Below are 26,755 nucleotides of genomic sequence, written 5' to 3'. Positions count from 1 at the left end.
ACGCATGAGGCCCGGCAGTGGTGTTGCCTGTCACGCTTCATCTCAATGGTCAATCTGTGCTGCTTGCCTGCCCCAATTCTCATTGTGGCACACTGTTTCACATTCCAGTCCTTGAGTGGATATTGAAATACCAAAGGGGCTGTCCAGTCTGACATGGTAATACTTGCACACAGTGCATGGCCAACACACATTTAAATGTGGTATCTGACTGTGAGGGCGCCATGCAGTTGGGGGATGGTGGTGTAGCATGCTTCTCTGAACTAATAATGGATCTGGAACAGGACACACAGTATCCGTGCAAGTCAGCTGAAGCAAACTCTTTGGCACAACATGTATTTCAGTATGGGCTGCATGGAGGGAACTTGTTAGGTGAGAAACATTTGAAAGTAGACTTAGAAAAATTAGGCAAATGCAGATTGGAAATGGAATATCGCTGAACACAAATGAATAGGTCTCCAGTCCACACCTACCGAAGGAAAACCAAGTACTGGTGAGCCTACACAGTCAGTCAGGGGAAGGAAAAAGTACTTACCTGCAACCGTATTTCTCCAGCCATGGCAACCTTATCATAGTAATCAGATTTTAAGCAATGCCCTAGTGTCAGGCAAGACAGTAGAACATGTCTAACACATTATATTACATAAACTGTAATAAACTGTGCCTCCACTATTTCCATACCAATTGAGCAACAAAGTGAAATTAAACTCTGTTCCTCAAAGGAAGCTTCCTGAATGCTTGGTATTCAATCACGTAAACATATTTTTCTCAATATGTTTTCAAAAGTTAATAAATCAATGCTCTGGGAGGTGCCATTGCTGAAGGAGCAGGCGTGCCTGCCTATTTCATTCATGCCCAGGGGAAGACTGTGCGCATCTTTGGAATAATAATAACATTTCGAAGCAGTATGTTTGCAACATTTTTAGCAAGGTTCCCTCCTGGCCGAAAAATAGGGTGCTGTCAATTTGCAGTATAAATCAAGTTTTACCCTGCTGACCAGCAGGTTGAAAGAAGATTGCCCAACCCTAATTTCAATCTGAGCGAAGACTATTAGATATACCCAGGTAGACAGGTTCTGTGGACATATCAAAAAGTTCTATTTGGAAACAACTTAGATCCATCTTGGGTTGCCAATGTATGTTGGGTTATGGTATTCTGTCTCACCCATGGCTTGGCCTGCTGTTTTCATGGCCTCCTAGTGCTTAGCAAGTGATGACCACTTGTCCCCTGTGACGCATAAACAAATCATATTATTGATGGTGTTTGGTAAAAGCATTATATTGGAATACATAATATAACAATGGTATAGCAACATATCACATAGCACAAACAACATATAGTATGATTTGTTGGTCTCGTCCTACTTCCATTTTCCACAAGAGTACTAAAACTACAGCTCCTTGTATGGAGCAAGGGACATACATCTAATTATCTCTGGGCAGCTGGTGCCCATGCTCAGCTTCAATTAGATATTCCACCAACATTACCTTAAGGGGCATCTTACAGTACTCAGTCAGTAAAGGCACATCGAAGACGAGGCGTCGGAGCAGCTGTTGCAGCATAGTTGGTCTTAGGTGGCTGAAATGGAACAAACAGAACTATTTGCAATCAACAGTGCTATGCAAGCAAAAAGACATGTGCTGGGACTTTCTTCACCTAACATGGTTGTACACAGGCGTCCCCTAGAAGTTACATTTTAAGCTGTGGATAACACACTGGGTTTCCAATCTTGTATCCTCTTTCTGGCCACATTGTGCCACTCTAGCTAAATAACATTTTCTCTCTGTGCATCAGTTCTCTTATTTGCCAACATTTGGAGCACTGAGCCAAATAAGACAGCATGTATTTGAAGTGCTATATGAAGAAATGTTACAACAGAGTTTAAACTCAGTAACAAACCACAAGGTGTTAATGGTTTTAAACACACTAATCTAGTGGACACATGTTACACACGATGAAGCAGCCATTTTGTGGCAGGAGCAGCACAGGGAATTATGGCTCTATTTAAAATCCCAATCCCATCCAAAAGATGCAATAAGTTTTGGATATCACGAGGTAGGTTGCAAGAAATGTTCCTAAAATACCCAACTGCATGATCTTCTTAGGCCAAGAGAGCTATGGGACTGCTACAGCACGAAAGAAGGCCAAAATGGAAGCCTGTCTAGTTAACTTCCACCAAGCAACCCCCCCACAATTGTCTGTTTGTTTTTAGAATTGGCTTAAACGTTTGGCTTAAAGGTTTGATGATAATGTCAAACATTTTAAAATCTCCATTTGTAATATTACTGCAAGGGGTGCAAATATCAGGCACGCCCCAGATCAAGATAAAGTATGTGCAGTCTCTATGGCCACATTGTGGCTTTATATGTCCTCCTCCCCAGTGGTCATTTAAATATATCCTGTTAAATTCTTGAACATTCTAACATTCTATGCAGGACAAATTGGGTGGCTGCTTCTCTTTACTAGACTCCTCTTCAGTGCATCTATCTGTATATAAGTCCATTGATTAAGTAACTTTTCTGCCTACCAATCTCTCTGCCGGTCTTTCTTTCTATCTTGCTAACCCATTTTCTAAATATATTTATTTTTTGTATTTATTTGTTGTATTTTTCGATGGGGTTGTGTGCATTTTCAGATGAATATAAACATAACTTTCTGCTGCATCTAACTTCATCTTTCTAACTATATAGTATGCAAAACTATCTATATTGGAAGAACCACAGGGGAGTTGATACCAAGGATCAAAAAGCACATAGGTATGATTGGTAGTCAAGGTCCAAAGCTATCCCTAGTGTCACAATGGCAGAAAAGAAAATTGTCAAATGAATAATAGAGAACACATGAAATTGGTGCGACTGAAACACACAAAACAAAATATCAGAGGGAACGAAGAATACAAACAGAGACAAATGGAGGCCAGAATAAGTTGCCAGTTTCGGACAATATATATGGGACTCAACTTGGCTCATGAAATGAAAGTCTTTCTCTAACATTATGCACTGTAAATGGATTGTATATTCATAAACTTTTATAAATCATCACATGTTAGGATGTGCAGTGTTTCCAATGTTTACCTGTTAAACCATGAGTGTATAATATTTCCTTCACTATGTCTATTGTCACTTAGATACTATAGAACATAGAACTGCATCTTATGTAGCAGGGTTCCAAGGAGAGCCAGTGAAGAAGCAGGGCCTTAGTGGGAAGATTGTACTCCTCCTGCTGGGGGTTGTCTTATGTCATCAACTTGCAAATAAAAGGTTCTTTACCTTTAAACTACTGGTTATGTGAAAGCCTCCCTTTGTACATAACATTTGGCGACGAGGATTTTGACTGGGACCCGGAGGACGACCCCCAGCGCCTTTTCTACAGATCTAGTGTGCTGGCTGTGGAGCGGAGCCAGCCTGACTTGCCTGAGGGAGGGCCTTTTTCAGTGGATTATTGACGGCCTGACATCCAGTGTGTGGCATCCACCGGAGGGACATTGCTAGCGCCAGAGGAAAACCCCTGGAGGCTCCGTGGTCTGTGGGAGCTGGAATTGGACCCCTGCAATTTTGTTGAACTTGTGGAGACTGGGCTGGCAAAGACACGGCTTTGGCACTTTTATAATTGGATTTTGGGTTGTGTGTTTTCTGAGCGGCCATTGGACACCCTGGCCCCACACTGAGCAAGGTTGAGAAAGGAGTCGCCGCCGATGACCCTGGTGAGGCGCTCCAGGGTGAGTACATAACCAAGCAGCTATCTTTTAATTAGTGTCACCTACCTGATTGGGTGGGAGCTCTATTGGTTGAACCAGAATTGCAAGCTTGTTATTCTATTCTGCAACTTTGAGACATGGCAAATGTGCCTGCTCCTGTGTTTTTTCTGGCAGTGCCAGGTGAACCCAGGGTTAGATGGGAAGACTGGAAGGAAGGATTCAGCAAATATGCCTTAGCAGTGTTTGGTGCCAACTACTCCAATGAGCGCAAGGAGGCATTGCTATTTCACTGTTTGGGAACTGCAGGCCAAGAGGTCTTAAAGAGATTGCCGGAGCCTTCTGACATTTTGGATGCTGGTCCATATGAAAGGACATTAGCCAAACTGGACAGGCATTTTAGAGTGGAGGAGAACATTATATTGGAAAGATATAAATTTGCCACGAGAGAGCAGAAGAATGGGGAAAGTATCGAGGATTTTGTCACGGCTTTAAGGGGCTTAGCAGTGAAATGCAAATTCACTCACTGTCAGGATGAGCACTTGAGAGACCAGCTAATGATTAAATGTTCCAATGACAGTATTAGGAAAGAACTATGGAAAGAGAGGAACCCCACTTTGGATCGAGCAATTGAGATAGCGAAAATGGTGGAACACACAGATAAGTGCATTGAAGTTCTTCAATCGGATACTGTGAACAATGGTAAACCCAAGTTGGATGAGAGTCAGGGTTCAGTGCTGAAGGTGTCAAAGGTTGTTCAGAGGCAGAGTACGTGGAATCCAAGACGCGCCTCGCAGAATGCTAAAAGGAGCGAAGAGAACAGACCGGCAACTGGCAGAGGATGGCGTCAATGGGTTCCTGCAAAAGATAGCAGAGGGATTCCCAAAGACATGAATTCTTTCAAGATGGTTAGGGATTCAGGACAATCCAGAGGTTTTCCAGGGAGAAGATGCTTTAGATGTGGAAGCTTGTCGCATATAGCCTCTGATAAGGATTGCTTTGCTATTCATATCATATGCAATGAGTGTGGTGTGAGAGGGCACATTGCCCGATGTTGTAGAAATTTTAATGCTGGGTCAAATCAAGTGCATGAAATAAGTGCAAGTTATGAAGATGAGTCATATTGTGAGGATGGCAGAGAAGTGGTATTTACAGTGAATGCTGTCAATGGCAGAGTGAAAATGCAGAAACCTTATGCTGAGGTTGTAATTCGAGGTGTACCCGTACGCATGCTAATGGATAGTGGTGCTGACTACACCTTGATAAGTGCGGAAGTGTGGAGGAACAAATTCGATAGTTGTACTCTGTGGGAAAATACTGTTAAAGCAAATGCTTATGGAGATGTTCCCATAGATATTATAGGTTGCTTTGATGCTGAATTACAGTTTAAGGACAGGAAGGCCAAAGGTTGTGTGTATGTTACCAACAGAGGGGGTGAATTGTTGTCATGGAGTGATCAAGCTGAATTGAAGATAAGGCTTGAGGCAAGTCATCCCGAGCAGGTAATGTCTGTTGCGGGAGGAGAGCCCACAGAGATACAAACCACGTTATCTGGGAAATTGGGGTGTCTCAAGGGCTTTGTACATGTAATTCGCCTAAAGAAAGGAGCTGTCCCTAAGATTGCAAAACTGCGAACTATTCCTCTTGCTCTTAGAGGAGATGTAGAGGAAGAACTCAAGAGAATGGAAAGAGATGGTGTCATTGAAAAGATAGAAGCATCTGAATGGGTCAGTCCTATAGTTGTAGTCAGAAAAGGCAATGGGTCTTTGAGGCTCTGTATAGATCTTAGACATCTAAACAGCATGGTTGTGGCAGACAGGTTTCCCCTTCCCCGAATAGATGATCTGATGGTGGGAGTAGCTGGGTCAAAAGTGTTCTCCATACTAGATCTTAAATCGGCCTACCATCAGGTTGAATTGCACCCTAATTCCAGGGATCTCACCGCCTTCATCACCCCGATTGGATTGTTCAGGTGTGTTCGCATGCCATTTGGTTTGGTCTCAGCCGCAAGTGTGTTTCAGAGTATTATGCATAAATTACTTGGGGGTGAAAAAGGGGTGATGTGTTATCAGGATGATGTTCTTGTATGTGGGAGCGATGAGAAGGAGCATGATGTTCGTTTGAAAAGAGTTTTGGATATTTTGAAGGAGACAGGCCTCACCGTTGCCTTGGAAAAATGTACTTTTAAAGCCAACAAAGTGGTGTACCTGGGTCATGAGATCACTGGGGAAGGGGTTAGACCCAAGGAGGAGGCTATTGAGGCCATAAAAAGAATGGAGGAGCCTAAGTCTAAAGGGGACATACTATCATTTTTGGGACTGGTGGAGTTTTACGGCAAATTTGTCAAGGGGTTAGCAGAAATGTCGAGGAATATGAGATTTCTCACTCGCAAGGGAGTCGTTTTTAAATGGTGTGACCGGTGCAAGAAAGAATTTTTGATGATAAAAGAGGCTATTGTCAATGCTCCCATTTTGAAAATATTTGAGGAAAGTAAACCCACATTGCTTTTTGTTGATGCCAGTGATTATGGTGTTGGGGCTGTTCTGATGCAGGAGGATCAGACAGGTTTACAGACTGTGGCTTTTGCGTCCAGGTCTTTGAAGGGCCCAGAATCTAGATATTCAGTTATTGAGAAGGAGGCTCTAGCATGCGTTTGGGGTGTCGAGAAATGTAAAAGATTCTTGTGGGGGAGGAGTTTCACCATTTGCACTGACCATAAACCCTTGGTTGGAATTTTTACAAAAGGTGGTTTGGAGGGAGTGTCAAGACGCATTATGAAATGGGTCACGGCATTGCAAGGGTTACAGTATACCATGCTCCACGTAAAGGGGGAGGTTAATGTGGTTGCAGACGCCTTGTCTAGATCTGTCCAGAGGGAAATTTCTGACGATAGTGACTTTACAAGTTCAGAGGAGAGTGCAGAAATATTCCAGGTGCATGAAACATTAAAGAAAAGTGAGTGGGATGTGTCTTGCACGGAGGATGTTGTATATCAAGGAGTACTTGCTCTGGTTGCAGAAGGTAAAATTAAGAGCCACAGGGGCGAGATGAATGGTTTTGCCAAAGTGAGGGAGGAGCTATGGATTCAGGATGGTTATTTATACAAGGGTCACCAGATGGTTGTGCCAGTCAGTATGAGGAAGTCTGTCTTGGAGTTGGCCCATGTTGGGCATTTAGGTCTGGCCAGGACGAAGGGACTTGTGAGGTCTGAATTTTGGTGGCCTGGTATCGACAAGGACATAGAGGAACAAGTCAAAGACTGTGTGGAATGTATTGAGGGAAACAAAGGCTTGAAAGTGCAAAAAGTTCCCATGGTAGTGAGGGAGTCCCCGCGTGTCCCTTGGGACGAAATTGCGTTGGATCTCCTCGGTCCATTTAATATTGGTGGTGGCAGAGATAGCTACCTATTAGTAGTCATAGATTTATTATCAAAATGGCCGGAGGTATGTGTACTCAAGGACATATCCAGTAGTAGTATAATCAGATTTTTGGAACAACTGTTTTGGAGAGAAGGGTTTCCAAGAAAGTGTTTGTCTGACAATGGGACCCAACTTGTTTCCAGAGAGTTTAAAGAATTCTTAGAGAATCATGGGATTGAGCAGGTGAATACTTCTTTATATCATCCCCAGAGTAATGGGTGTGTGGAACGATTTAATAGGACTCTGATGGAGGCTATTAGGATAGCGGTGGCTACTGGAGGAGATTGGGTGAGAACAGTGATGGAACGCACGTTCCAGTATAGGCTAACTACCCATAGTGTCACAGGCGTGAGTCCATTTGAGATCTTGAGAGGAAGAAAACCAAATACTCATTTATGTCCAGGTTGGATGGGCAAATCAAAAATGGTGGATGTGGATCTAGAGAGTGTAAAAAGGAGAATTTTTGAAGCTGGAGTTAGATCCAAGGAGAGGTATGATCAGAAGAATTGTTGTAGGGAACTCAAGGTCAAAGAGGGTGATTGGATTAAAGTCAAGCTCCCCACCAAAGTTCGTAAAGGAGCCTCGTTGTTTTCTGAACCCAAGCAAGTTGTGAAAGACTTGGGTTCGTCAGTGTTGGTCAAAGGAGGAGCTATTTGGAATAAGGAAAGGGTGGCTTTTCCGTTTCAATGTTAATTTGTCTTCAGTTAGTTGGAGACAGGGACTTTCTTGTGACTCTACCTAATCAACCACTAGATGTCATATATCTATGCTCTTGATTTGTGCCAGGACTTGCAGCGCATCCAATGTTTTACCTGTTAAACCACGAGTGTATAATATTTATTTTACAGGTTTCAATTTCAGTTGTTCAATATGTGTTTTACAGGTTTCAATTTTAGTGGGTCCTCACCCACACAGTTACTTGTTATGTTTAAGGAGGAGAGGTGTTAGGATGTGCAGTGTTTCCAATGTTTACCTGTTAAACCATGAGTGTATAATATTTCCTTCACTATGTCTATTGTCACTTAGATACTATAGAACATAGAACTGCATCTTATGTAGCAGGGTTCCAAGGAGAGCCAGTGAAGAAGCAGGGCCTTAGTGGGAAGATTGTACTCCTCCTGCTGGGGGTCGTCTTATGTCATCAACTTGCAAATAAAAGGTTCTTTACCTTTAAACTACTGGTTATGTGAAAGCCTCCCTTTGTACATAACATCACATTTTCACATTCATCATCAAATGACACTCACAGTATCACAGTATCATGAATATTCCAGGAATCATTGATTTCTTATATCTAATGCTACACTAGAGATTACATAATATAGCACATTGGAATTGTTGACATTATAATATGATTTGTAATAGTTAAGTACTAGTGTGCTGATTTTAATATTTAATGGGAGTCCTATTATCGATCCAATACTTGGTGACTTAATAACAGTGATAGTTCAATTTGAAGCAATCAGATATTTAAAAGACAAAACCGTACTGAGGAATATTCAAGGAATTATACATTTCAGATATACACAAAATATAGGTTTGCTGGTTTTGTTTATAAAGGTATATAATATGCATAATCATAGTTTTCCATTAATAATGATAATGCATATACTGGCTCTATGGATATACCATTGAATAATTAGTTCAAATAATACAATATGAATATAAATCAAATTACTAGAGCAGCAGGTGTTGTACTGTACCCAACAAAGGTTGTACGGATAACAACAGGGACGTTTCAAACTATGCAATGAGGTCGCGCTACCGAGTATGGTGACAATAAATATAGATTGCAAAATGGTGGCTGCCTAACATGTAGATGGCCGTCTTAATGGTAGAACATGGCTTGGATGCAAAACATCCTGCTATAATGGTAAGCCATCTCCCTTTTTTCTGCTATTCAACATACTAGCATCAGAACATGATTGATATAGTATCTTTAGGAACACATTATTCAGTGTCTGATATACAACTACACTTTTATGTAAGAGATCTAAAACAAGAAAACTCTGACACAACTGGAAATAATCAGTCCATCATCAAAAAAATTCAACCAAGAAAACTACTTAACATGGGTGACATTATGATGTGACGAGATTACCAATTGTTGGTTAGACACAATACTAATCAACGGAATCTACCATTGATAATTATTTTAATACAGGATGAATTATATAAACATGGAATTTCCTAATACAAATATATTGTGTAGAGTCCAGTAATTAAGGAGTTTAACCAATTATTGACCACTACCATTTTAGAAGATGGAACAGTGAACAGAAATTGTTGGTGAGCATCAATTGATATTAATATTTATGAGAATACTATCTATTATGAGCGGCACATGAAATTATTTATTGAACCTTTTGCATAATCTGGGAAGAGAAAGAAATGCATTTGATTAAGAATTAAGGATTTTGGTTCTGAGAATTCATATTATAACTTAATAACATAAGAATGATACTTGATAAATCATGCACTAAACACAAGCTATGGAAAATCTTATATTTCAAAACATAATAGACATATTATTTTGATATACTAATCATGCTAGATGGATTATTTATATTTGATTTTTTTTCAAGCAATTATCAATGTATGTTCTTATTTCTTGGCTATATTTGCTTTTTCTTGTACACACATTAATTATTTGCTTTCAGACACATTTCAAAGGTATTAAAGGTCATATGTGTCCAGCATCATTTACAAAGCATTGAAAAGCCCAGCTGTTAAAAGACATGCATGTGTACACTGCAGGCAAAAAGAAAAATATAGTCCATGTGTGACAAGAAAGTGTAATCTTTGGAAAGCTTACACACTTATCATAGGATATTTTTAAGAGGCTCTTTAAAACGTAACCAAATTGTAACTTGACAAAATACTACCTTTACCTTGTGGTACAATACGAAAGTGTAACTATGGCAATAGGAAAAATAAAACCATTGGGTGACAAAAAAGTGCAATTACTGGAATTTTGACACACTTCTCAGAGTAAACGTATAAGAGGCTCTATAAAACTGAAATATAATTTCAACTTGAGGGAAAGACTATCTTTTCCTCGTGGGACAATATGAAAGTGTAATTATTTATCCACAAGAAAATATTTTGTAAACTATCCCAAAAAAATAAAAAAATAAAAGAACTTACACGTTATTGCTAAGTGAATATTTCTCTTGTAAGTTTCATACTTTGGCACTGGGTAAAAGTGCCTACCCTGTATAGCACATACAGCAATTTGTTTTACATACAAACTTGATATAAGATTATAAGAAGAACTCTTTTATACAAATATTCTAGGTGCAGGTTATTACTCAAAGAGGTTTTGCTGTAGATGGGGACCCAGAGGGGACAGTACCCGATGATGTGTGTGCTCCCTTGCCACCCCTTCCTATACCAGTCTGGTGAACCTTCTATGCACCTTTCCAGGGACTGATTAGACCCTGCTCCTTTGACAAAAACAGCTGAAATATTGAAAGGGCCGATCTCTCCAAGCTGGCACGAATGTTTAAGTGGGTTGCTGTCTCACTGCTGCTCCCAGAGACTTAACAGCTGCTACAGAAGCTAGAAAACATGTTCAGGCTATCATCTACCTTTGTGTCAAATAAGAGCTCCCCATCAAAGGGCTTATCGAGGAGCTTTGCCTCAACCCCGATGTCATAAGCCAAGAGAACCCCCTGGCTACCAAACCAGTGTCCACAGATTGGCCCACACAATCTGCAGCTGTGAGCACCACTTGGAGACAATTAGGCATACTGCCTCCTTTCCATCAGTAATTAGGTCATTAAATCCATCCCTGATTCCTCCTTCAGGGAGAGGGGCAGCAGATCAGAAATCACTGCATACAAAATGTGACAATACTTTGCAAGAGAACAGAATACATTATTGACCTTGAGGGCTGTGTTCCCTGAGGCAAAAGCTTTCTTTGCAATGGTGTCAACCTTCTTACTTTCTCTACCTGGGGAAGGGTCTGAAATGTTGCTGATTTTGCTATATAAAGAGCTGCCTGAACAACAAGCTTCTCCATAATCAGGTGTTTGGAGACAATCTGGGTCTGTAGGTGCAGGTCTGTATTTTTTTACCTGCTCTTTATGAACCTTTGCTGCAGTGCACTGCCTTTGCCAGAGCTCTATGATAAGGTATTTTAAGGCTGCATGAAAAGGAGGACAGGCTTCTCTGGAGACCTTTTCTAACAATTTCCCTTAGATCGTATTACAGGAAACTTTACCATTGTGCCCTTGTACACCAAGTTCGGGTGGGCATAGGGGCTCATCTGCATCAGGTCAAGCTGAGGGGCATTGTCTAGGCAACTCAAGTCTTCAAGTCACTGGCTAAATCAGAGAGTCTGGTCTCTTCCAAAATACATTCATTGGGAAAGTCTGTGTGCCCCAGGGAAGGGCTTGAAAAGGAAGGCGACTGGGTCTCTATAATTGTCGATGATTAATCTGAATGATTTGATGAATTCTGTTCTCACCTGGGAATGTATCTCTATGTCATCACCAACCCCGGTGCTGATTTCAGCATTGATGGCTCCTTCTAAGAGGATGCCACATCATCTCGAAGAATTGAGGAAGAATCAACTGCATCAAGCAGCATTGATCTGGCTCAGATAGTCTTGGCGCCAGACCTTGTATGACCTGTTTTAAGGTGGTTAGCTTGAACTTCAGGTACTTCACATGTTTGTTTAGAGAGCGCAGGTCTGGAATAGGTCACCATTGGCTGTTCCTATTCTTTACTAGGAAAAAAAAGGAACAGAAGCCTTTTCTTTTTTTGAGAGACTGGTGCTCTTTCTATGGCAGCCTTCTGTAGTAGCTTGCATACCTCCACCTTGATCTGTACCAGATGAGGTGTGTTGGTTGCTTGTGGTAGAAACATTGATGGTAGTTTCAAGAACTACATTGTGTGTCCTTTTGCTCACTATCTGAAGCACCCACTTGTCCAAGGTAATTCTCTGCTACTGGTATAAATGGTGGCTGGTCCTTCCTCCCACTGGGGTGCCCTGTGGGAGGGGAGCCCATGGTAAGTCGAATCCACTTGGACGTTTGGGCCCTCGATTGACCTGAGCCTTGTCTGCCTCTCTGTGCAGTGTATCTTGTGGAAGACTGCTGGTACCTTGATGAGGGCAGGTTCACTGATGCTGACCTCGGTGAGGAATAGGGCCTGTTAGAAGAGGTACAGAATGTTCCTGCTCCTCCACAAAAGGAACTAAAGGTTTTTCGATCCTTGTCTTTCAGTGAGCTAATAGACCTGCCTGTGTCCGTATCAGTTTTGATCACTTTTAGGCAATCATCGATTTTCTTGCCGAACAATTTTTGACCATCATATGGCATGTACAAAATGTGAGCCTGTACTTCATGGCGGATGTTAGTAGCCTTCATCCAGGCTTGGTGTCTGAGGACTGATCCATATGCCAGTTGCCGTAATACTGATTCCGCTGCATCAATTGCAGAATCGATCATGTGATCCGAAAGTGTTTCTCCATCCTTAACAATCACTCAGGCCTCCTCTTGAAATTCTGGTAGCAGATGGTACATTAATTGGTCATCTTATGCCATAGTTCTCTGTCATATCTGGCTGTCATGGCGAGGGCATTGGCTGTTCTGATGGAGAGTGACACTGAAGCTGAGACATTTCTGCCCACCGCTTCCAGTTTCCAGCCCTCCTTGTCTGGGGGGCTGTGAGTAGAGAAGCACGATTAGTATGCTTCTTTCTGCCACCGTTATAACAGAATCTGGTTTCGGGTGACCGAGGTGCATCCTCTGGTGCCTTATATTTGTTCTTAGGCCTAACTGTTGTAGCCAGGGTTGAGAGTGGGTTTGCAAGTATTAGCTCTCCTGCATCACATATGGTATCTAGTATGGGTATAGCAGTGGTCGTTCTCCTCTTATCTATGTGTTCATCCAACACAGATTTATTTTCTTCTGTTGAAACTTCGGGATCATACATCTTTGCGGCTTTAATAATCTTGTTTTAACACACTTACTACTGGAGACCAGTCTCTAAGCGTGGTACTGGGATTCAAACCTGTGTTGCTCTGCGTTGCCTTGCTTCCAAGGTAAACACATTGCTCCTGAGCTATCCTCTCGTCTCAATAGAACAGAATAATGTGATATCGTCAGGTGATGATGAGCTCCCTGGTGAGTCTTGCTTCTTCTGATTTTCTATGACGTAATCTTCCCATGCATCTGCGTCCTATTAAGGTGAGTCCTGAGGAATCTCTCCTTCCTCTGACTCCTAAGTCTGTGTATCTGGTTTAGAGAAGTTGTGATAGGCATCTTCCATTGGATCTTGTCATGGATAGGGGTCTTCCGCATGAATTGATACTAGGGATGGCGCCCTGGTAGATCTTGGCGAGGAAATCCTTCTCTGCCTCTTGGTACTGGCTGGTTAAGTCGAATATGGGCTATGCTGGGATCTTCCTGATCGGCTTGTATCCTAAAAGGTTGAGTTATGTGAGATTCCTGCCTTTTCTGGAATTCATCCATTTTATTCTTCAGAGATTGCATTAAGGACGGTTGAAAGATATCCATGGTGTCCTTGGAAGTCGTTTGCCATGGAGGGCTGTTTTCCTTAGGCACTGACATCGGTCTATCACAGACTTCTTCAACATCTAAGAAATTTTCCTAAAGAATTATATCAGGTAATTCTGTCATTTCCTTTATTGGAGAGAGATGTAAAGTATTGGGCCCCGAACCATGTGGTATTTTAGGGGCCTGTTTGTCGCTTTCCTCAGTTTGATGATCTTCTGTTGACAAGGACCATTCTGGAGTTAATATGGTCTTTACCATGGACGGTGCACCACCCGTTGATGAACGCCCGCTCAAGGCCAAAGATTTTCCCGTAGACAGTAAATTGACCATCGATGATAGATCTCTCGCAGTCGATACTTTCTCCATCGACTGGGATTTTTCGTCGACAAGTGAGCTTTCATGGACGATGCCGTGGATGAGGATGATTGCTCATGTTTTTTTTCGGAAAGTCCTTCGTGTACAAGGCCTCCATTGACAGAGATTTGCCCGTAGATGGGGGTTTGCCATTGTGGATGATGTTGTGGGGGTGGCTAAGGCTGAGTGGCAGTCCTACTGATCTGATTGGTTCGCCAACTTTTAGTGATTGGCTGACAGGCATTGAGCTAGCCCCTTCGCACAAAGGTTTTTCGACTTTGGGTTGACCCTGTTGCACTCTCCTGGTTTTCCGTTCTGCAACAAGGAGGAAGCAGATCTGTGGACATCCTGAAGAAAATTGTGCAGCGATTCCCACCCTTTTTTCAGTTTTTAGCCCTTACCTGGTCATACTGTCTAGGTACAATTTGGAAATGTCGGGGTTTGGGTTTTGGCCTCTGGAGGTCCAGACCAGGCCATGTGAAGTTTCCTGAAGTCGCCTCACATCTGCTTGGTCGAGCCTTCGATACCAGAACCATTTTGGGGCCATTTTACTGCTGCCACCCACCGTTTACCACCAGAATCTTCGGGTTGGCTGTAGGTCGGTGCAGAAGCCTAGAGGTCTGGTTGAAGTCTGAACTACCCACCAGATATTCAGATTGGGATGTCTGAGGGTGCCGCCAGCCATTGTCCCCATCCTGGGACAGTTTGCTGCTGCATTCTATTGTTCCTCCTGCTGCTAGAAGCTGTTTTCTCTTTCTCAGGCCCGTCTGCTGCTGTGCTGAGGCATTCTTTTGTTCTCTCTGCTGCTGGAAGCTGCAACACAGTCTCAGGATCGGATGCTGCTGTTCTGCTGCATTCTTTTGTTCCTCCTGCTGCTGCAGGCTGCTTTCTCAGTCTTTGAAATGTTTGCTGCTGCATTGTTTTGTTTTTCCTGCTGCTGGAAGCTGTTTTCTCTGTCTCCGGACCATTTGCTGCCCTGCTGCTGCATTCATTTGTTCACCCTGCAGCTGGAAGCTGTTTTCTCAGTCTCAGGCTCATTTGCTGCCGTGCTGCTGCATTTTTGTGTTCCCCCTGCTGCTGGAAACTGCTTTCTCAGTCTTTGGAATGTTTGCTGCCGTGCTGCTGCATTCTATTGCTCTTCCTGCTGCTGGAAGCGGTTTTCTCGGTCTCCAGACTGTTTGCTACTATGCTGCTGCATTTTTTTGTTCACCCTGCTCCTGGAAGCTGTTTTCTCTGTCTCTGGACCGTTTTCTTTCATGCTGATGCATTCGTTTGTGCCTTCTGCTGCTGGAAGATGTTTTCCCGGGTCTCAGGATCGTTTGCTGGCATGCTGCCGAATTGTCTTGTGCCTCCTGCTGCTGGAAACTGCTTTCTCAGTCTTTGGAATGTTTACTGCCGTGCTGCTGCATTTTTTTGTTCACCCTGCTCCTGGAAGCTGTTTTCTCTGTCTCTGGACCGTTTTCTTTCATGCTGATGCATTCGTTTGTGCCTTCTGCTGCTGGAAGATGTTTTCCCGGGTCTCAGGATCGTTTGCTGGCATGCTGCCGAATTGTCTTGTGCCTCCTGCTGCTGGAAACTGCTTTCTCAGTCTTTGGAATGTTTACTGCCGTGCTGCTGCATTCTTTTGTTCACCCCGCTGCTGGAAGCTGTTTGCTCAGGCTCCTGCTTCTCCTTGAAGTCTTCCTCACTGGATTTTTGGTCCTGGTTTGAAGGCAGAGATCCCAGGAGGAGAGTTTGTTTATTTTAGTATTATATGTGTTACGTAAATAAAGTAATTATTTTTCAGTATCTCAGTGCAGTGTATTTTCTAGGGTCATGTGTGTAGACTAATTGTTCCTCTCGGTCTACCTACCTACTACCGCTACCTGTGAGTTGCTCTGACCACGTTACCTACAACAAATGATGTTTGGCTTTCTTTATTGTCTGGGGAGTTAGACTTCCCCCTTGGGTTCGTGAATGAAGCATCCTCAACACAGGGTGGTGCAAAAAGTGCCTGAACACTTTGCATTAGAGTTGTCACGGGCATTCCGACATATAATTATCCAAAATTCCAAGGAATATATGTGCATTGGATCTCCACCCAGAGTGCCACCAAGGAACCTGTCTACATGCGTATGTCCAATGGTATGGTCTGTGGGCATTGTATTGCTCTGAAATGGTCACCCTGGTAACGCCCCTGCTATTGGAACCAGCTCCCCGCCCCATCTATACTGAAGTGCCCCATCATCACTGAAGGAGATACAATCTGTGGACTGGTGATCACGGGTGCCTATTCTTTTCAAAATGCTTTGAAGAAAGAAAGGCTCATGACATCATTTTAGCTTTAAATTATATTGATTTTTACATGACCGACCGTGTCAACGTGAATTTTAAATAACACACATATTTTCAAAAGACCAAGCAAGCTAAATTGGGGCATAGAAAAGTATGGCAAAATTCAAAATGAGCGCCTCAGACCCTCTTCAGAAGACCTGCCAAATCCTAAGAAGAATTGGAGTATGGCGAGTGAGTTGTAACAATACTTATCTGAACCCCTAACTCCCCTTAAGTTCTCGCCAAGGCTAGAGCATTGTCTACTCTGAAATGCTACGGACTCAAGTGGAAGAGATTTGCTATTTGGTGTCCTTCCCAGAAGATTGACCATCATGGGCGTTCATGGCATTCTCATCCTGTGATAAGGCTGATATGCGGCATTGATTGGGGCACCCAATGAAAGGCCGGATCCACTAGTTGGCAGAGTGCAAAGTTAAACAAATAACACATTTGGAAAGAACGTGATGCAACATGATTTTAAAACATTTTATATAATTCAGGACCACAAGGACATGTACCACAGGAAAACAAACTCATGAAACTTGTAAAGAGAGGCTAGAAAAGGAATGGCACTTACTGGCAAATGGCGAGTAAACACTCTTCAATGGTGTCTCTTTGAGCTTTAGTGAGGGAGCGACCCTTTGACAACCTGTAGATTGTGTGAAGCGTTGAGTCAACCAGAGTGGCATAGTGTTCCGTGCCAGAAAAGAGGGGTGCACAGCGCGTCAGCACGGGCAACACAGCAGAGCAGATATAGCGGTTCAGGGCAAGTGCCATCTCAGTGACGCTTAGAGCAGCCTGCAAACGGGAAACAACCATCAGGTTAGGCAAGAAGGCGGATATTTGTAAGGAATTGCATGTCACGAATGACCTTTGGCCGAATTTCCATTATTATGCTGAAATATTTGCAAGGCCATTGCCAACAACGATCCAGGAGTGATTGCTAAATACCATTGCCATGCTGTTCCTGGCCCCACCAACACTCCACTGTATGACCAGTGCTGCAGTGCCCTACTGCATAGTTTTAAAAGGCACAACCATTTGGTAGTCTTTTCTCTTTCCCTAAAATGCAGGTGTATAGAAAGAAAACAGACTACCGTTGCATTGTGGCTTAGAACAGAACACCATATTAAGTTGTCAGATACAGGGTGGTTGGGGGGCAGTACATGGATAAGGGTCTGGGGTTGCATGGGGTAATTGAATGGTCATGGGATAGGTACCTTAGACCTTGGGGAGAGAAATCTGCTAACATTAAAAAAGGTTTAAAAAACAAATTCATAAAAAAATATTGTGAACTCCTTAACTGTTAACAACCAGAGAATGTAAGGCGGCAACTGTTGCTTTTAAGGTTTTAAAATAGTGAGATGTATTTTACGAAATTGTGTCGCTTTATGGTTGCTTAACTTTGTCCACTTTACAACCAACACAGAGGGATGTGTGTGGGAAACAGAGGAAGCACTTAACTTTCTGGTAATTTCTTAAAAAGAGTCAAGGACAGGGCAGCAAGCGGTTGCAATATTACAGGCAAGATGCCCCCCCCTCCCTCCACACAGAGATGAAAACTCAAACCACGGTGAACATCGACCTCATATCACCTCCCACTCACCGCTCCTTGCTAAACTATAATGAACACAGTCCTGTTGAAACGTTGCCCCCTAACGTGCAATCATATTGACCTCTTTCTCGAAGCTAGAGCCATGCTCAATAAACACCCAAAATAAATAAGTATAATTTAAAAAGTCAAAGGCTAAATGGAGAAACTGCTTTCGATATGGGCTATGTATAAATTTATGTTACTCGTTTTATTTGTTATCAGTTACTTTGTGTAATCATATTATTTGCTAAAAGTTCTATAACAACACTTAATAAAGGTGCATGGCATTGTCAAATATATAGTAAGGAGGGGTACACATGGTTAATATTAGAAAAACAGAAATGCCACCTGTTCCTTGCATTAGGATCAATAGTAGCATATGTCATAATCAAGAAATCACTACTACTTTATGTGGTCCAGTGGAGACCTGGCAAACAGCTCCCTCCACCGCGCCAACTGATTCTTTAGAGACCGGGGAGTAAGTGCGTTACACGCCGAGCAGCTGTCCCACCCGTGGCCTTCTCCAAAACACTGGAGGCAGAGGGCATGCTGTTCCGATGTAGGAAATGAACCGTCACAAGACGGGCACCTACTGAAGCCTGCCACGGCCGGCATGCGCCGCCGGCGGCGGACGAGGCACTCGTGCACGGTGTGTCTGTAACAAAATATAACTCAAAAGAGTTTTAGAATTAAAAAGAAATTAGGGAAAAACGCATGGAATTATGGGCCAAGAGCCTCATCCACGAGCGCTGGAGAAGTTGACCCGCTTCCGTCGACACAGAAAAGAGGACTGAGGTGTGGCACAGATGGGCGAGGTCAGAGGAGCGCATGCTCCCAGGGCCGCGTGTCTAAATTTAAAAGGAAAGGAAATTATTTCTGGAGAAAAGGTTCTGTTCCCATCCCTCCTGATGGACGCCCATAAAGGATGGAGAAAAGGGGATGGGACGTAGGAGTATAGCGCAGTTAGAGCAGTGGAAGGACTAAACAGAAGAGCCCATATTTCTGAGGCTAGAAAAAATCTGCACTGGCTTCCCATAGAAGCTAGAACATCCTTCTGCCTGCTGACTATAATACACAAGTGTCTGGCAGGCAGTAGCCCTGTATATCTGACGGAAACCCTGAGAAGAAAACCTGTGGTGAGATCGCTCAGATCCAATGATACCAATTTATTGGTGGTACCAGGATTAAACCGGCAATGGGCATCAAAAGTGCCTTTTGTGCAGCAGCACCTATGGCATGGAACACGATCCCGCCAGACCTCAGAGGGATTGAATCAAGGGAAACATTTAAGAAGAAATTAAAGATCAACCTGTTTAGGTAGCGCCCTTAAGGTTATGTTTGTACATCCTGCAGTCTGACTGGTGGCTGTTTTATGTATGTTCTGTTATGTTGAACACCTGTTTCCTTAATTGTGCGCCCGTATGCCTCTGGGCCCTTGGTGAGCAGAATAAATTAATTAACATAATATAACATAACACATAACATAACAAAAAGTGGAATCACGACTTCTATTAAACAAGGTGCTCCTCCACCCCCACACCCATAGGCTCCTTATTAAAACAGAAAGAAAGTTACTCATAGTAGTGACTGAAGCACTCCTAGTCCATAGCCCCCTTTCCTCCATACTGCATGGGTGTCCCTGTACAGGGACGGCACGGAACAAATTTGCCCTGAAAAAATGCGCTTTCCCCCTTTAATTTAGAGCATGCAGAGGCGTGGTGGTGTGTGTAACCACCCCTAGCTGGCCCCACTCACCGCCGGTGCCTCACCTCGGTCCCCTTTGCAGCATCGGAAATGAGACGGTCCATATTGGCAACTTTTTATTTTGGGGGATGGAGGGTGGGTCATATGGAGGAAAAGGGTCTAGGAGTACTTCAGTCACTACTATGAGTAAACTTCTATGACTCCTACGTCCCGTCCCCTTTCCTCCATACTGCATGGGCAATTACAACCCACAATTTAAACTGGGAGGATGCTGAAATGTATGTTTTTGGGAGCTGTTAGCAAACAGATTGTTCAGCACTGCTTGACTAAATGCTGCATCTGACCTGGCACTGGTATCCAGGCAGTAATGTGTACAGAAGGCAGATGGGGATGCTCAGGTAGCTGCCTTGCTGATTACATCCCACAGCACTTGCCTTGGTATCACAGCCGTGGCTTTGGCCCTTGCCGCATGAGCATGGATCCGCTTCAGATGGGGCTTGTTTTGAAGTTTATAGGCTTCTGTAATTGCAGATACAATCCACCTAGCTATTGAGGCTTTTGATGCCTGGGAGCCAAGGGAGGAGCCTCCAAAAGTGACAAAAAAGCATCTGACTTCGTAACTCGTTAGTCCTGTCTAAATAGAACTTTAAAGTCCTATGAACATCTAGACAAAGCATCAGTTTATTTGCCTCTGATATGGGCTCTGGAATAAAAATGTGGGCAGCACAATTTCCTGGCTAAGATAGTATGAAGAGACTATTAGTGGAAATGTAGGGTGCATTCGTAAAAGCAGTGCATCTTTATGGAATACTGTGTAGGTTTGCTTGGCCGAAAAGGCTTGAACTTCACTAATTAATTGAGCCGAGATTAATGCCACTAGCAGGGCCATTTTACAGGTGATTAACTTGATATCGGCAGATGACATTGGCTCAAAAGGCTTATGAGCCGGAGCCGCTAGAACCACATTAAGGTCGCAAACGGGATGCTGTCTGGTTAGTGGAGGATACATTCTCGTTAACCCTTGAACCCTTGAAGATGTTTTTAACCACTGGATTAGCTGAGGAGAATAGTAATTTGTGTGAGGTTTGATATGCACCAATAGTTGTCAGATAAGTACGGCACGTAGGTGTACCCCATATGTGCAAGATATGTTAAAAAAAGATAGCACGTCCTCCAGGCAGCATGAGAGGGGTTTGACTTTATGTCTTTAGCCCAAAAGCAGAAACAAGCCCATTTGCTTTTGTACTGATTCCTGATAGACTCCTTTGCTTTTGCATTGATTCCTGATAGACTCCTTACAAGCATTTTGAATGATTTGCATGTTTTGTTGTGCCAGACCCAGATGTCCTAACATTAGCTCTTCAGGAACCAGGCTGAGAGGGCAGGCTTGTCCAGAGCCAGATTAATCACTGACCCTTTCTGCTACGTTAATAGGTGATGTTGCCTGTGTGTAATTGAATGGGCTGTGACTGGGACAGATGGAGCAGATCAGAGAACCACTCTTAATAATAATAATAATAATAATAACAATAATAATAATAATAATAATAATAAGGCGCTATCAGAATAATCCTGCAGTTTTCCGAAATCCAGATCTTGCGAACCACCCTTTGAATAAAGGGGGTTGGAGAGAAGGCATAACCTGAGAGATGGTCCCATTGTATCTGAAATGCGGCCCCTAGAGATTTTTTGCCCTGGCCTGTCCAGGAAGCAACGAGAGGACATTTGTTTTTTTCCGTGGCAAACAGATAGATCCACCTCCAGAGCATAACCCTCCTCAGGGCTTCTAGGTTGAGCTTCCACTCATGAGAAGTAGTTGCAAGCCTGCTCAATCTGTCTGCTTCTGAGTTGCCTTTTCCTGGTAGGTGAACTGCTGTGACGAAGATCCCCTGAACCACCGCACAGTTCCAAGTCTGTACTGCTAGTTTCCATAGAACTGGGGACTTGGTCTTTCCCTGCTTGTTGACATAATACATAGTTGTGGAGCTGTCTGACCCGACCAAAACTGTTTTGTTCTGTATCATTGGCTGAAAGGATCTGTGAGCTAATGCAATGGCTAATGGCTCTAGGTAGTTTATGTGATGCTGTTTCTCCATTTTGACCACTTACCATGAACTGAATGTGACTGTAGATTGGCCCCCAACCTTCCATCAATGAATCTGTAGTAATCATCACTGAAGGTGGGGCATGTTGGAAAGGAGCTCCAATCATTACATTGGACTTGTGTGTCCGCCATCTTAGATCCTGATCCAGGAAGCTCAGAATGGAGATCCTGTCTGATTGGCTTCCTGATTCCTGGTCCCATGAGCTTGCCAACTGCATCTGGATAGCTCGCATTTTGAGTCTGGCCAGGGGAATTGTGAGTACACAGTGCGCCAGGATGCCCTGCAAGTGCCGGCTGGATGGCATGGAAAGAAAATGCCCAACCGCTGCGCGAATGTCCCTGAATCTCTCTTGTGTAGGAAACATTCTTTCAGCAAGCGTGTCACATCTTGTCCCTAGGAATACTAGATTCTGCTCTGACTTCTTCAGATTTATGGATAATCCTAGGTCGGATAGAATTTTCAAAAGCCTCTGGCTTGTCATAGTCACTTCCTCGGGAGAGCTGGACCTGATTGGCCAGTCGTCCATGTAGCAATATATATGATGTCCCTTCTGTCTGAAGAGGGATGCCACTGCATGCATTATTTTTGCAAAAACTTGAAGGATCCAAGTTCAGGCCAAACAGAAGGCCCTTGTACTAACAATGATGGCAGTGTAACATTTGTCTGTTAGGTTGGGGACATGTAAGTAAGTATCCTTCTGGTCCAGGTAGCGCATACTTTCTGCCTTGCAGAGAGCTTCGGCAATGTGAGCTGGTGTCACCATTTTGAACGTCTCCAAGGGAAGAGAAAGATTGAGCTAAGATAAGTCTAGGACTACTTGCAAGCCCGCCTGGTTTTTCTTGTGGATCACGAAGATCCTCGAGTAGAAGCCCTGCCCCTGAGAGGGAGGGGGACAGGTTCCACTGCCTGGTCGTTCACAAGCTTCATGATTTCCTTGAGAAGTGCAGGAGAACCAATCTAAAGGAGGGGAAGAGAAGATGGAGGGTTTGATGGGAGGGGAAGTCGAAACCTGTGGAAACCACAGAAAGTAGCCACATGGGTCCTGAAGAAGAAGATGATGCCACTTAAGCATATGTAAAGCCAGTCTGCACCCTACCAGGGTAAAGTGGACCCTGACACTTTCCTCATTGCTTCTTTGATTCTGAAGCTTGTGAGGAGGTGGGGGCGTGAAGAACCCCTTAGGGCCTGTGTGCTGCTGTTTCCTGTTTCATGAGTGCTTGAGGAATGGTCCAGTTGCTGGGCCCACCTTTCCTGAAATCCGCTAAAACCACTAAATGATTGGAGCCTCTGGTCTGTTCTGACCTGAGCTTGTGAGAAACCTTTAGACACTTGCTTGGATAGTAAAGCAAATGATTTAGCTGTTTGTGTACCAGTCTTAGTAAGTTCCTCATCGGTGGAGGAATGAAAGAGCTCTGTACCCTCAAAAGGAAGGTCTAAAATCCTGTCCTGAAGTCAGATGTAAAACTGGCGGAATGCATCCAAGCTGAGCATTACATGTCTGTCTCCAGACATAGCCCTCTGCTTGCAATATCAATGTGTAACACTGAGGCTTCTAGCATGTCTTGTGCTAGGATCTTTGCCTTTACCAATCCTGCTTTAAACACTGCTTTGCTCTCTACAGGCAATTCTGTGAGGAAGTCACTAATTTCTCTGCATAGTTTTTGGTTCGCTGCAGAGAGCAACGCATCTGCATTTCCCTCTCTTAGGTGTAAGCCGACATTGAGGTAAACATTTTTACCAAATGATTCCAGAAGCTTGTCGCCTTTTGAGAGGCAAACAGCTGCAGATGTTTCTGTGGAAGATGACGCAGCTGGTTTTGAATAAAAAGACAAATGCAGTTGTGGGTGTGAGACCAAAAATATAGTCTCCCCATCCACTTCTCTGAATATAGGGTCTAGACGCTTGTTGACAGTCTGAGAAGATTGTGGTTTCACCCTCACCTTTTTGGCCACCTCCAACATGTTCTTCTGAAGAAGAATGCCAGACTGGCTAGTCGCCCGTAGCGATAATATTTCTGCCAAAACTCCTTCCGGCTGAGCCTGCTGAGGCATTGGAACCCACAGAAAATCTGCCAACCCTTCCAAACGGTTGTGAAAAGCCTTGGCTGAGGAAGGCATGGCTTCCTTGTATGGAAGGAATGGTATCACAAGTATTGACACTGACACAATGGATACAAGTCGTAAAACCTTTATTGAAAATTTTGGGGTTGGAGAAACTCCTATTTGGCCCTATAACTAAATTGAGAGTAGTCTCAACCATCAAACGATAAACAAAACAGTCCTAGTGGAGTCCGTCAAATCAAAATGGCCTATGTTAACAAAAACCTAATGCCTGCCCTATCTCTTGTATAAAAAGGTGTAAAAAGGAAAAATGTATGCAAAGGAAAAATCAGTGTTCAAAAGAATAAAGGTAGTTTGACCAGCTCTCCTCCTCACGTTAAACCTCAGAGAGTAAGGCTGTCCTTGTAGGCAGGATAACACACTATGGCACTATTTTTAACACTCTAAGCAGTTTCAAACTGTGAATCGCAGCCCGTCTGGCCTCCCACCTTAAAGTCTCTTTTCGTGACTTTCAAAATTGTATTCCAAAGTAAAGTTCACAAAGGTCCCTCTCTGCCGGGCTCAGACCTCTTACCTCACAGTTCCACACAAACTTGCTAGGGGGCCCCCTTGCCCAAGCTTATTGTACTTCGGGTCTCCCTCTGCCGGGATCGGACCCCTTTTGGATGTCGAAGGTTTTCAAATATATGTGGCTCACTTCACAGACCACCGCAGGACAACTTCAACTCAAAGTTCACGTTTACTCTCACTTAATTCACATTTGCCGTATGTTCGCATTTTAGCTTCAAACAATGTACCTTTCTCTGAGACTTTCGAATGGGCTACTCCTTTCACGAGACCACTCCGTTACATAGTATTGCTGATCTCACAGCTGCCTATTACTTCAAAGTTCATTCACAGGTCTGCCCCTTTCGCGTCTCGTCCACATGCGTGCAGCCTTCACTTGTGATAATATAATGTTGCTACTTCATTTGCTTTAACACACACCGGTCTCTCAGGTCACTTGTCAACTCACCGGCTGTGTGCACTTCTTTCTTGTTTTGCGATTTACAATTTACGAGTCCAGGTCAGTACCACAGACTTGGCCCCGCCTCCCCAACCCTGCCGCTCAACCCGGGAGGGTCGCTGGCGTCCTTGAAACACAATGCAATCTTCACTTGTGGGATATGGCCTTCTCCACGTGTCTTTCTGAGTCCGTCAGAGGCAATGACCTCCAGTAGGGATGCCTTGGGGTTTTCGGCCTGCTGCTCTTGTCCCTTGATCTGTTGCTTTGCTTCAGTAGGTGTGCCTTCAACCCGGAAGTTCTGCTCGTAATAGTGTTCTGCCTTGCTCAGAGTGTGTCTTTTGGTGTTGCCTTTTATTCGTGTGAGGAGAGCAAACTGGTATCATGTGTATGCACTTAGTGTAAAGTGCATGACTTTGCCTGACCCGATTAACGGGACATGTCCAGTACAATGTGAGAGAGGTAGTCTGGTTACTCTCAGTCACCCTCATCCTCGGCCCAGTGTTTGTGTAAAAAGGGGGGAGGTTGGGACTTCTGAAAATCCTACAAAATAGGATGCGGTAGATGAACGAAAAAGAGGGGCATACCGTGTCTCACCATCGGCTGTCTCACCCCCACTCCCAGAATACCCCTAACCCAGGTGGTCCTCCTGCACTGGTCCACCCCCAGGAACTGGATCCAAAGCGATGGCCATGTCCTGGCCACCTGGATGACAAGTCCCAGAGGACTAGTGGGTGAGACACCCTTTGGTTTCTCACATTCCTCACTTCGTCAGAGTCCTGACATGTAGGTGCATTGTCATGGTGCCTCTTGCATTGGAGGGAACTAGCGCCTTGGCTTGTGTATTCAGGAGTGGAACCAGTGACTGAGGCACGGGTTCACCCTGCACTTGCGGAAGAGCAGGAACAGCTTGAATTGGCTGTGCAGGCATCTGTATTATTGGAGGAGGTGGAGGCGGAGGGGAGGGAAGTGGTGGAAGTGGATATGGCAGCATGGATGGCTTGGCCTAAGGTGAAGGCAGGGGCTGAACCTGAGGCACAACCTATTTAATGAGATTGTTTAAAATACCCATAATTTGTTGTGACTTCATTAAGTGAATAAACCGGTTGAATAAACGTTCCTCGCATTCCCCCTGTGCTCTAGGTGCCTGAGGGGCTGAAGGTTGCCCTGCTGCTGTCAGAGTCCAGGTAGCCACCAGCGTCCTACCTCCTGTGGGTCTCGGCTGTGGTTCACTTCCCTCAGCCTACGGACAGAGTGTGGGGGTAAGAAGTGTTCCAAGTAATTGGTGCTGGAGGTCTGTCAGACCTTGCAGGAGACTGAGTAGCCCACTTTGAAGGAGATGAGGCAATAGATCATTAATGTGACTGCGCCCCTGGTGTTACCAAGTGAATTGATGTCATTGTTGTGGTAGATATGGGGGGAATGGGTATCCAGTCATTATTTCGAATGCAATAATTTCGAAAGACAAAATGTCGAAATTATTAATTCGAAAACAAAAATGTCGAAATACAAAAATGTCGAATTTTTTTCGATTTTTCGAATTGAATTTAATACAAGGTAAGTGTTTAAATATGTTTTATTATTATTGCTAAACATCTTTTATTATGTTTTCTTTAATAGTAACAGCATTAAAAATCTTGAATAAAAATAGCAATTAAATAGCATGTACTATGTATTATTCTATATAAAGTAGTAGTTAAATAAATATATATATAATGTAAACTGCAATTTTAAATAAATAATTAACAATTGCAAACTATAACGCTAAACATTTAGTATATTTTTTCGTCAATAGATGGCGATATTGTTTTAGAAATGAGAGATTGTCCATTTTTTTACATATGGTAATAGCATGCTACGTGAGGTTGCGTTGCGCTACGTATACGTAGGCGCCATTTTTAAAGTTCATTTTCGCCGCGGTTTCATCGTGTTCGGGTCTCCCTGCGTTCCTGTGGATTTTTTTTTGGATCTTCGATTTTTTTTTA

The 26,755-nt window shown here is 43.6% G+C and overlaps 1 protein-coding gene across 7 annotated transcripts in view; it reads right to left on the bottom strand.

Moving 5' to 3' along the window:
* Positions 1-26,755, bottom strand: part of RYR3 (ryanodine receptor 3) — a 1,751,462-nt gene that overhangs the window by 756,656 nt on the left and 968,051 nt on the right. For all 7 annotated transcript variants that reach the window (XM_069638568.1, XM_069638566.1, XM_069638573.1 and 4 more), the window contains 2 exons: positions 16,882-17,102; positions 1,485-1,575 (listed from right to left, as the gene is read on the bottom strand). In XM_069638568.1, coding sequence (XP_069494669.1) covers positions 1,485-1,575; positions 16,882-17,102 — 312 coding nt within the window. The remainder of the gene's footprint in view (positions 1-1,484; positions 1,576-16,881; positions 17,103-26,755) is intronic.

Source organism: Ambystoma mexicanum, chromosome 14 (genome assembly GCF_040938575.1).
Source record: "Ambystoma mexicanum isolate Mex_15411 chromosome 14, UKY_AmexF1_1, whole genome shotgun sequence".
NCBI lineage: Eukaryota > Metazoa > Chordata > Amphibia > Caudata > Ambystomatidae > Ambystoma > Ambystoma mexicanum.
Note: the sequence above shows the minus strand (reverse complement) of the source record. Positions and strands in the feature narration are given on the sequence as shown.